The sequence below is a fragment of the Rousettus aegyptiacus genome, unplaced genomic scaffold (assembly GCF_014176215.1).
Source record: "Rousettus aegyptiacus isolate mRouAeg1 unplaced genomic scaffold, mRouAeg1.p scaffold_m13_p_5, whole genome shotgun sequence".
Classification (NCBI taxonomy): Eukaryota; Metazoa; Chordata; class Mammalia; order Chiroptera; family Pteropodidae; genus Rousettus; species Rousettus aegyptiacus.
The window spans coordinates 78,040,870-78,052,619 of record NW_023416308.1 but is presented as its reverse complement, the minus strand read 5'-3'; the positions used below and the strand labels follow the sequence as shown (position 1 = coordinate 78,052,619).

At 37.3% G+C, this 11,750-nt stretch overlaps 1 protein-coding gene across 1 annotated transcript; it reads right to left on the bottom strand.

Moving 5' to 3' along the window:
• Positions 1-8,745: 8,745 nt before the first annotated feature.
• Positions 8,746-9,999, bottom strand: LOC107517336 (olfactory receptor 51E1). The gene has a single exon (XM_036221402.1). It carries the CDS (start codon positions 9,892-9,894, stop codon positions 8,884-8,886), a length of 1,011 nt encoding a protein of 336 aa, XP_036077295.1. The 5' UTR covers positions 9,895-9,999; the 3' UTR covers positions 8,746-8,883.
• Between the last annotated feature and the right edge of the window lie 1,751 nt (positions 10,000-11,750).

The window sequence follows — 11,750 nt, the reverse complement described above, 5'->3', positions numbered from 1 at the left end:
TATTTTCTCAATATTAACTTACTTCAGGCCTTTTGCTAGGTACCAGAAACATAAAAATTATTTACACATGGATTTGTTTTTCAAAAGTTTACATCTGAGTATACACAGAAAACATATAATTAGAAAAAGGTTTAATACAGTGAAATATGTGCATTGTTAAAGACTTGTCCAGAGTTCCTGGATAAGCAGACTTTTTTTGCCAAATAATGCTTTGGTTTCCTCTGTAATTAAGTGGAAGTATTATAGTGTCTAGCTTATACTGTTATGAAGATCAATATTATAAAGTGATACATAATATATAGTAAATACCAATAAAGCTTTTCTATTCTTGTTATTGCATTAATTATTCATTTATCCATCAGATCAAATATGTGATATGTGCTATTTAAGGCTCTAAGACTCAGAAATGAGTAAGATTCTACTTTTTGCCACTGAGAATCTCATAGTCTATTGGAGTAGAGGAAAAAGTAAGTAGACAAGTACAATAACAAGTAATAAGTTACTGATACAGAGTAAATATGAGGATGTACAAGAAAAAAACAGAAATATGGGGTTCAGAAGTTTTCTGGAAGTTCTCTGTGGGCTGGAGTCTTTTAAAAAATAGGGGCATATTATGCGGATTAGAGAATGTGAAGTAATGTGGGGAAAGTGGAAAAAATAGTGTAGGAAGACATTGCAAATGGAGGAATCAGGAGATTTGCCTTCATGGTTAAACAATTGGTTAAGTATGACTAAAGAAGAGACTGAAATAGCAGAGGATGAGACTGGATTGGAAGGCAGGTCTCATGCAAGTGGAACTCTTTTAAATCTACACATAGGCAGTTGTATCTGATTGTGGGCATGAATGATTATGGTGCTTCTTCCATGGGCCATTCTTCACTCTGAAGGGTAAATAGAATCCTAAAGTGAGATCCTAAAAGAGTTTTTGTACCTTTATACAGCACTTACTATCATCTACTTTTTGTTCTAGTGATAGTGAATTTACAACCACTCTCGTATCAAAGAGGTTTTTCTTATTTGTCTTCTAGTAGCACATGGCCATGAAGAGAAAATTGAGCTTGGTGAAGATTTGCCAAAGTAAATTTTCTGAAGATTAAAATGGCATAACCACACCCAGAAGAAAACACAATATTCCAGTCTGTTGACACTTTATCTAGAGTTTTTGGTTAAATTGAAAACAGGCTACAGATAGATGAAAAGAATATTGGACTGGACATCAAAAGACTTAGATTCCAGGACTTACTTTGATATTATTCTCCCTGTATTCTTTTGAAAACCACCTTCTCAAGCCTGAGTATTGGTTTCTGCATTTGAAATATAAGGGAAATATTACTTTATCCATTCTGCCACAAGAGGGATAAGACACATTTATTTAAGCAAATATATTTTCTTAAAGATTAATTTCCTCCTCTGTTTTTATATTTTGTGATGAATTTAAGGAATAGAAGCTCCATGACCACTGGTCAAAGTTTGGGGGGCTACCGTTGTACAGAGGAAATCACAGTGGATGTAGGAGGGAGAAACTGAAAAATTAAATGACAATATGGAAAATATCTTCTTCCTAAAGTCAAAAACTAATAGAACTGTATACAAGACTCAAGTTGAATTCCCCAAGAAGTAAATATTGAGACAAGATTTAATTATTAGCCATTTACTTCAGTGGTTCTCCCAGGAAATACTGATAAGATAGAAAAATGAGACAGAAGTGAAAAAAAAAAAAAACAGGTGAGCAATGGAGAATGTTACTATTATATGTAATTGGGGTTAAAACTCAATGGAATGTTTTGAAACACATTGTAGAGAATGTCTCAGAGTTATCCCACCTGAGTCGTCAGGAAGGTGAGATATTTATCTTCTCGTTTGTCAATGATTGGCAACTGCTCCCTAACACTTCATATCTGCTCCTGCATGACTGAAAGAAAGCCTCCAGGTGGAGAGTCACATGAGTATTGCAGCGGGATGCTTGCAGGATAGAACACAAAGTGCTGAAGGGTTATGGGAGGGTACACATGGTGTATGCCACCCTTTTCACCTTGCATGACTCTGATCCTAAGTTTACTTTAAATTAACTGCATCCATCACTGATCCATCATGTTGGTGGCAACTTCAGTAAAAGAAAAAGAAAAAGAAATATATTTACAACTAAGGGTAAAAGAACAAGCTAGAGCCTTCAAAACTGTGATTGGTCCCAAGATATAATCAATATTCATAATTCCCCTCTTGTATCACCCACTCTAGATCCCCCTCACTCGAGGTCAGACTTCTGCTGGTTCAAGTTACTTGTCCAATAGCAAGCAATCCAAACCTTCTTTCCTGAGATGTCTGAGCCTCTGTTTATACTTTTCATGTCATGCCATGTGTGCATTTGCCCATTTGATCTTATCGCTACTCAAACACTACAAAGTGCTCAGCAAGCCTCCTGAGTTCTAAATATGCCCTTTCCTGCTTCCATTATCTAGCAGCAATCTTAAATTTCTCATGATAAAGTCCAATCTTTTTCTGCAAGATGACTAGCATGAGCACCCCCAAAATGACCGGGGAGCAGCCAGACCTTTAGAATTGGTGGAGTCTTTACTGTGCTATGATATAAGAATTCTCCTGGGGAAATGAAGATAACTAGACACACAATCTGAAGTTTAGAGAACACATAGCACAGATTCCACAGATGGGTCACTGAGGCAGGAGGTTGCAGGTGGAAGGGGTTTGGCTCTGCAAAATTTTTAAAAATCCAGGCTATTGGTGCTTTACCATATATAACACATGGCTTCCCGAGTCATGTTTGATGTCAACATGGAGGGCTGGTTTTCGAGCCAGGCGTAGAAGTGACACATGTTCCTGCCACTCATATTGAAAGTAATGGCTAGAATTTAATCATATCCAATTCAAAGGAGGCTGACAAAGGCTTAGCTGTGTGTCCAGAATGGGGAGGAATCAGGTTTGGTTAACAGTAGTAAATGGCTGCCATAGCACCTACTATGCCCCAGGCACATTGCTAAATGCTGAGGATTCGATGATAAACAGATTTAATGAAACAGTGCCCTCGTGTGCTTACATACAACCCTGCAGCAAGTAGAAATATTAAAAAGCATTTCCAAACACAATGAGTATTACAAAAGGGGAAGTGTGTTGTGGGAATAGATATCAGGAAACCTGAGGATTGAAAAATAAATGAATCTAAATCACATACAAGATCACATATTTCAGAGTTTTTGTTGAGTTTCTTGGTTAAGACTGTTTCCATATCAAGCTATAGACAAAACCTGTCAGCCTTTGGAACTAGCCCCTAAAGAAGCAGAGCTGCCTGATTCCTATGCTTCTAAAGGCAGTTTGTCTTTTTGTTTCAGATCGCACAAGACCCCAAATAAAGCGCAGTTCCGAATGAGTCCCTCACTTCCAGCTACCACTTACCCTCAAATTGCCAATGTTATCTATACCTACCATTCCAATTTTCCCATCTTAACTAGTGGCTTCCAAACCTCACTATTTTTCAGAATCACCTATGAAAACTTTTTAGATTTATGGCTTGCTGAGACCTATGCCAGACTTCCTGAATAAGAATCACCAATAACAGTGGACCTGGAAATCCGCACATCCAAAATGTTTTCCAGGTGGGTTTCACATGCAGTCAGAAGCATTTGTTCATGAATCAGTAGCATTAAAGAAGTATTTTTAATTAAATTTATTGGGTTGACATTGCTTAATAAAATTATATAGGTTTCAAGTGTACAATTTAGTAATAGATCATATGTATATTGCATTGTGTGTTCAACACCTAAAATCATTTTTCCTTTAGTCACTGTATATTTGACACCTTATACTCTTATGTATTAATCCAAACATCTTTTGTGCCATAAAAAATTCTCAGTAAATTTTAAAAGATTCAGATCATGTGAAGTATGTTTTCTGATCACAAGAAAATCAAATTAAAAAGGAGTAGTATAAAAATCTCTGGAAAACTCCTCCAATCTTTGAAACTAAATAATGCATTCCTAAATAAACTGTAAGTCAAAGAAGATGTAAAAAGGAACATTATGAATTATTTTGAACTAAATGAAAAAAAAAAACATCAAGTTTGTGGGATGCAGGTCAAGCAGGATTTAAACGGAAACGTATAGCATTACAGCATCTATATAACCTCAGCTTCCACCTTAAGAACCTTGAAAAAGAAGAGGAAATTAAATCTAATTTAAGCAGAAGAAAGAAAACAATAAATAGAGGAAATCAACAAAACAGAAAAAAAGAAACAACAGAGAAAAATCAACGAAACCAAAATCCTTTTCACTGAGAAAAGCAATAAGATTGATAAGCTTCTAGCTAGACTGAACATGGAGAGAGAAAGGGAGAAGGAGAGAAAAAGAACACAAATTATCAAAACCAAGAATGAGAAGATGACCTCACTACAGATGCTACAAATATTAAAAGGATTATAGGGGAATATTATGAACACTTTTATGCCAGTAAATTTGACAGTTTAGATGGGATAGAAAATGTCTTCAAAGACATAAAACTTTCTAAGTCTGGATCAAGAAAGGGTGATACATCTTTTACTACTTCTTAGAGTCTTTCTTATCACCTAACTTTTCTAAAAACACTTTCTCTGGATAATTTTTACCAAAAGCAATTCCTATCTCTAAATTCCTCACTACCTGCTTTTGGTGTGGCTTCCTTTCCAGTTATATGCCTATATATTAATAAAGAATAGTGACTCTTGAGAATAGCTTAAAAACAAAGGTAGGGAATAGATTTCCTGTGAATTGTGTTGGTGAAAAAAAAGGAAAGGGAAAAAAAAAAGAAGAGGAGAAGGAGGAAATCAGTAAGGGAGGAAGTCAAGGCTCCAGAAATTTCTGGAAAGAAGACCCTGGAAGAAAAACAGCTCTACTTCTTATACAAGCTATCCTAGAACCCATGGTCTAAAGTGAACTTTCTCCCATCCACCCCAACTCTGTTCTACAGCTTCAATGGCAAAAGTAAAAGATATTTTGGGGTCAGAAATCAAGCTCATGTGGTCACTGCTAGAGAATATGCAGTGGCTGAAAGCTCCCTAAGCTTTCTGTCTTATTCTGTCTTATTCTTATCTGTAGCCCCTAACATAGTGTCTTCTCTTATTGTATTTATCCACAAATATCTGTTAAATAAGTGAATAAATAATTAGGTGATGCTGGCTGGTTACACAGTGATACAGTGCCACCTGCCTTAGCACTAACTCTTCTTGTAACCTCACTCAGGAATGTCCATTTCTCTAAGAGATTCCCTTACCTGTTAGTTTCCATGGTGAAGTCTGATACTTACAGTTGCATCCTCTTCAGTGTTCCCATTTCAGATCTCCTCTAGATTCTCCATACCCTCATCCTTCAATATTTTTAGAGTTAAAAGCTCTGAATCTCTGTTGAATTCCTTAGGAGTGGAAGAGGCAGACTGCAGTCTCATTCTGCAACAGCTTCGTTCCCTTTGGATCAAGTCTAACAAATAGCTATGAGATGCCAGAGTAATAGACGAGAAGTTTGAGAGTACCTTTTAAAAAAATAAACAATGAATGGCAACTCTGAAATCCTAAACCAGTGGCATAATATAGTCCTTTTCCAAGTTCAAGTCTGCCTATCTCAAGAATGCCAGACATAGTGGAAGGGGATGAACCTTCACATGTATGTTCATTGGATCCAAGGGACTCTAGTCTCAACTTACTTAAAGAAATAATATAAGATACCTTATTAACTTGAGTATATATGACTCAAAAGTCTCAAACTTTTATGAACTGAAAATGATCCAGTTCTAAAAAAAATATGCCAAGAGGTCTAGGAACATTGAGTAGAGAATCCTACTTTTGACTTAATGAGTCATAAAGAGCTTCATTTTATGAGACATTATTAAAAAGAAAAATGGTGAAAGGCAATTCAGACAAAGGAAATAGAGGTTTTAAAAGTACATAAAGTAATATTTAAAAACAGCAATTATTATAAAGTAGCCAAAAACATGGTATGTGGAAATATTAGAGATATTATACTAGAAAAATATAAGGAAAATAGGTATAAAAGGAAAACAGAGATGCCTACTGACATTCTAAGTAGTTTGGACTGTATATGGGAGGCAATAAAAGACCTTTGATGGATTTTAAGCATGGATGTTAGATAATCAGAGTTGTGTCTGGAAAAACTCTTACAAGCTATGTGGAATTTTGGACTAGTGCAAAGGATGTTCCAAGGCAAGGAGATCCATGTGGAGGCGATGACTGAGAAAGAAGTGAGTATCTGGACTACTGTGCTGGTAGTCAGAATGAAGAACACAAGATGTGTTTATGAAACATTTCTAGATAAAACCTAAAAAAGTTAACAAGTGACATACACATTGAGATTTAATAGTATTCAGACTTCTTAAGGACTCAAAAAATGTCCAAGTGGCTGAGATAATAGGGGTCAAGATAGGAATATTCAAACAAAGGAAATGGAGAAGGTAAAGGATGCCCAAGTAAAAGGTATATGATGTAAGTGTGCTAGTCAGAACCTACCCTAACTTCCAGACAAATCTAAAAGAGGCAGCCTCTTCCTCTCATTCTAGTCCTTAACATCAAGCACTTCCATGTGTCCCAGTGTACGTGTATGTGTGTGTGTGTGTGTGTGTGTGTGTGTACTTATAAAACATTTAAGTAATTTAGGATCAAAGCAACGAAACTTTATCCTAAGCACATTAATAATCATAGACATGGAATTCCTTTTAAAATTTAGGACAATAGCTACATCTCTAGAAAAAAATGTAAAATGTGTCTTTGATTTATCTGTTTATTATTCACCTATCTGTGTCTCCATTAGGATTTCAAATATAAAACAGACACACATTCATCATATGTCCATACACAAACATGTACACACTTATTAAAAAATCTGAAAAAATAAGTACCAAAATGCTAATAATGTTTTTCTTTTAAGGTGACAAGTTTATTGGATATTTTATTATATTTTTATTTCTTCTATATTTTCAAAGTGTTTTTAAGATTTTTGTTTCCAGTGATCATATATTGTTTTCTTAATAAGAAAAAAGATCTGTCTCTCTCAATCCCAATGTCAGGGCACTAATGGGCAATGGGCCAATCCTCTGTTCAGTCAAAAATGACCAAAGCTTGCATCGACTCTAATTTATGTTCCTAATTCTGCTGGCCACCACTCACCTGGGAATATCACATTCCATAATGCTCACAACTTTCATCTTCTGGATTCCAGTCCAAGAAATCAGATATGCTCTCTACATGCCCTCTCTACCAAGTAATCCTATGCTACTATCTATGGCCAGAAAATTCTGACTGGCTCTATGCCATGTTCTCCACAATACTATCTGCTTCTCATATTCACCTACCTCTTTCTGGGTCTGACTAGCACACCTCCTGTTGGCTGTGGTCTCATTTCTGCCTCGTACATTCCTACTGCCCTTCTGTCATGTCCACGCTGCCTTCTTCCCATTCTTCTTTCTTTTGGAAGTACTGTGCCTGGCTTGTACAACTCCTGGGTGGATCTCTGCCACTGTATTTATGTTAAGTACAGCTGGCAGGGATACAGGGTTTGCTGGTCTCTGTTATGGTCATATTCTCCAAGCATTGATGCTGTGATCTTTCCTTGCAGGGCTACTCAGAATCCTAGGGGTATCTGATGTCCACATATATGCTTTACTCATGTTTCCTTTATCCTTGTTTCATGGATAGCCCGATGGGCCACTGGCCTTGTCCAGTCTCATACTTCTTGCTCTCTACTCCTTGGTCTGTAGTAGATCTGCCAATCGTTTTCAACTGTCTCTCCATAAAGTGTCTCTCCAGATATCCAGTGAATGCCCCCACTGCTAATCACACTATTTCCCAAACTAACCACTATTTGGGAATTACCCAAACACACTTTGGCTGCTACTGCACAAGTACAGTGGCAAGTGGTTCAGGAACTATTGGGATTAAAGCCATCACCAGTATTAAGAGAAAATTTCTAAATATAATGTTGGGTAAGTGAAAAAGGAAATTAAATACCATCCCTAGAAAATGCAAGACTCTGGGTATGTCTAACTCACTACACCACTGGTCTCTCTAACATTCCTTCACACAATATGGAATTGGGCATCAAAAGACGTAATTTTTTGTGTGTGACCTCATGTAGTTTACTGGTCCCTATTGAACATCAACTTCTCCATGGATACAATGGGATACGAATCATATTCCTGCCTAAATCAAAAAGTTGATAAGAAAATTAAATAAGGAAAAATGTCCATGGGCTGTGAAATATTTCAGAACAGGGTGTGTCATCTTTCATTAATGGTGGTAACAGTAGTCTTTTTGTGGTTTTACTCCCAATCTTCCTCTTAAGGGCTGGTGACCAGAAGAAAAATTATTTTTTCTCTGCAGAGATCATTCTGAGGAAGGAAATTCAGGTATATCTCTTTTCCTGAGATGCAATGCAATTGAGGATTCTGAGGAGAAAATCATAGTTTTAAGCTAAATTATCTGATTGTACTGTATTATTGTATTTATTTTACTTTTTTCCATGTTTAAGCCTTTGATAAATGTTCTTTAAATTCACCACCTTTATCTCAGAATGCTGTAGACTATCAGTGCAAGCAATTTAGAGATTTGGACTGAACGGTTAAATGGGAAGTAATAACCCTCCAACCACAACCACCTCCAGGCTTTAATAATCATAAAGAGAGAAAAATGAAAAAAATAATATTCAAAAATTGGGATAGGGAGTATATGGTTCTACTGCTCCTGTCCACATGGAGATTCTTGAATCAGTTTTGTCTTTGAAGTATCAGTTGTGTTTTTATTAAAGAAAAACTTTTTCCCTAATACTGTCTTTTAAAATGTTGATATTAAAAGTTGAAGGACTTTGAATGAAAAAGAAGTTTGATCAATGACACCTAGGGATCTGAAGCATGGGTGGTCACGTGAAAAAGACGAAGGATGCGCTGTCGGATCTCCTTTGTTTTCACTCCATAGACAATAGGGTTGAGCACAGGAGGAACAAGCAGATAGATGTTGGCCATGACGATGGGCAGGAGGGAGTCATGCCGCTTGCCAAAGCGATGCACCATAGACAATCCAATAAACGGGACGTAAAATATGAAAACAGCACACACATGGGAGACGCAAGTGCTAAATGCCTTTGTCTGGGCTTCACGTGTTAAGCCCAACACAGTCTTGAGGATAAGCAGATATGACAAGGAGATAAGAAGTGAGTCCAGGCCAATAGCAGAGATGATAACGATGAGACCATAGATAACATTGACGCGGATGTCAGCACAGGCCAGCTTCATGACATCTTGGTGGAGGCAGTAGGAATGGGAAAGGATATTGGAGCGGCAGAAAGGTAGTCGTTTGATGAAAACAGGTAGGGGTGCCATAAGTGCAGCACCCCGTACCACAGCAGCCAAGCCAATCTTGGTAACACGAGGCAATGTTAACACAGTGGCATGGCGTAGAGGGTGGCAGATGGCCACATAGCGGTCAAATGCCATGGCCAGCAGTACTGTGGACTCCATGCCAGATAAGGAGTGGATGGCAAACATCTGTAGTAGACAAGCATCAAACTGGATGGTAGTGGAATTGAACCAGAAGATGGCCATCATTTTGGGCATGGATGAAGTGGAGATGAGGATGTCAAGGGCAGAAAGCATGCAAAGAAATATATACATGGGTTCATGTAGGCTGTGCTCAGTCCGCACGATGTAGATGATTGTCAAGTTACCTAGTACAGCAATGAGGTAAAGGGAACACAGTGGGAAGGCCAACCAGAACTGAGCTTCTTCCAAACCTGGGAGGCCTATTAGAATAAAATACGTGGCACTAGATTCATTGCCATTAGGTCCCATCATAGTGAAGAAGCTGAGCTGCGACCAATGCCAAGCTGGAAGGGGCTGGAATGCAAACATAAGCCATTGTCAGATCCTTCAGAATCACAACAATACCATACTTCTTTCTCTCTTATTTTCTGGCCCAAACTCTAATTTCATTGCCTATCCAAACTCTGATTCTGTTCTAAACTCAGCCTAACCATCCTTCAAAACTCAAGAACCAGATAAAAATTCACCCACCCCTACTTACTAACCCCACCTTTAAAACCATTCCTGAAAACAGGTGAAATATTAAAGCAAAAAATCTAAGCATACTTTAAATCATTTAGTTTACCAGAGATAAGCTTTTGAATGAATACACATCAGACTGAGATGATAAAAAAAATCTCATCACTTCTGTTCTATCCTACCTTTATGCTCCCCTATGCTTAATACCAACTATAATTCTAACTATATCATTAGACTATCTTTAAGACTAATTCCAGGTCCAAATATAATAATATTAATAGCACCATAGCTTAACACCGATACCTAACCTTATCACTAATCTTAATGATCTCTCTAATTCTAGCCTTAACCCTAACTTTAAAATTAACCTAAGACTTAATTCTAGTACACCTATTTTATTATAAACTCTAATCTAATTTTTAAAAATTCCTGACATGCTAACTTTATCTTGAACTCTAATTCTAAATTTCATTTTGCCCAAATGTCCATCAAAAATCTTACATTTGTCTAAAATACCCAGTTTATATTATAGAAGGAGCAATGGCTGCAATGGCTGCAATGAATGCCATTGGTGCCCCAACCAGGTCCCCTTCACCAAGCCAATGCACCTATATCTCACCTAAAGTGAGTATTTAGTGCCAAAAGCTCACAGTTCTACCTTTCTCCAAATAATCACCATGATCAAATGAGAGACACCTTACCTAGGTTATACTATTCCCCCCTAGGGCGTATTTAGAGTTCAATGACTGCCAGACATAAAGGTACAAAAGGCTAGCCTCCTTGCCTCAAGATGAGGAGTTGTGATGCAATGTGTGCTTCAGAGCTTCCTGCGGAACTAAACTGAAGTTGGCCTCCAGCTGAGACCACAGCCTTACTTAGCTTTCTTTCCCTGCACTGCACCTTTCACTTCTATTCTCATGACATTTGTCCCTTAATATATCATTTAAATAAGCATTTCCAGCTCAAGCTCTGTTTCTAGGGGACCCACCAGGCTTAAGAGAGTGGGACTGACACAGAAGACTAAACCTCAGAAATGATGACATTAGACGCACTGGAGTAATGATCAATCCTAGAGTAGAGTTCCAGTATCTCTGAATCTGACTACAAAATTGGTGGATATAAGTGGAGATTGCTAAGGTGAGAAACTAGACTTGAGTTTTCTCAAATTGTATCTCTGTTGAAACGGTTAGAGAGTTAACTATTGTCCTTTTTCCTTTCCTGTCATCAATAAATATTTATATTTTCCTACTATTATTGGATAACTAAATTGTATATGTATATTCAGCTATAATTTGGTAGCTAGCTATCTCCATTATGGAAATAGTGGCACTTACTGCTAGGGTATATTGAAGGCAATTTTATCTTGGGAAATAAAAAAAAAAAAGGTTAGATTTTTAAGATTTGGACCTTGACAATAAGGTCCAAATAAGGCCCTTCTGCTTGGGTAACCAGAGAGTAGTTGAATATGATGAAGAGTTCATAGCTAGCATCATAAGGGGGTTTGCACCATTAGCTGGGTTCAGGTTGTGTCAATAATCTTTGTTCTGAGCTGTCACCCAGAGGTTCCCTAAGACCAGAGGGGAAAAAACTGGGAGCATGAGTTTTAGAACAGAGAGGGAAAGAGTTTACATCAAACTGCTGAAGGAAAAAGGTATAAGAAATTATTTTTAACCTAGAACTTCAGCCAAAGTCATCAATGTCACTTA

What these genes read in the sequence shown, in the direction of transcription:
- LOC107517336 (XM_036221402.1), bottom strand. Translation starts at nt 9,894, where the DNA reads ATGTTTGCATTCCAGCCCCTTCCAGCTTGGCATTGGTCGCAGCTCAGC.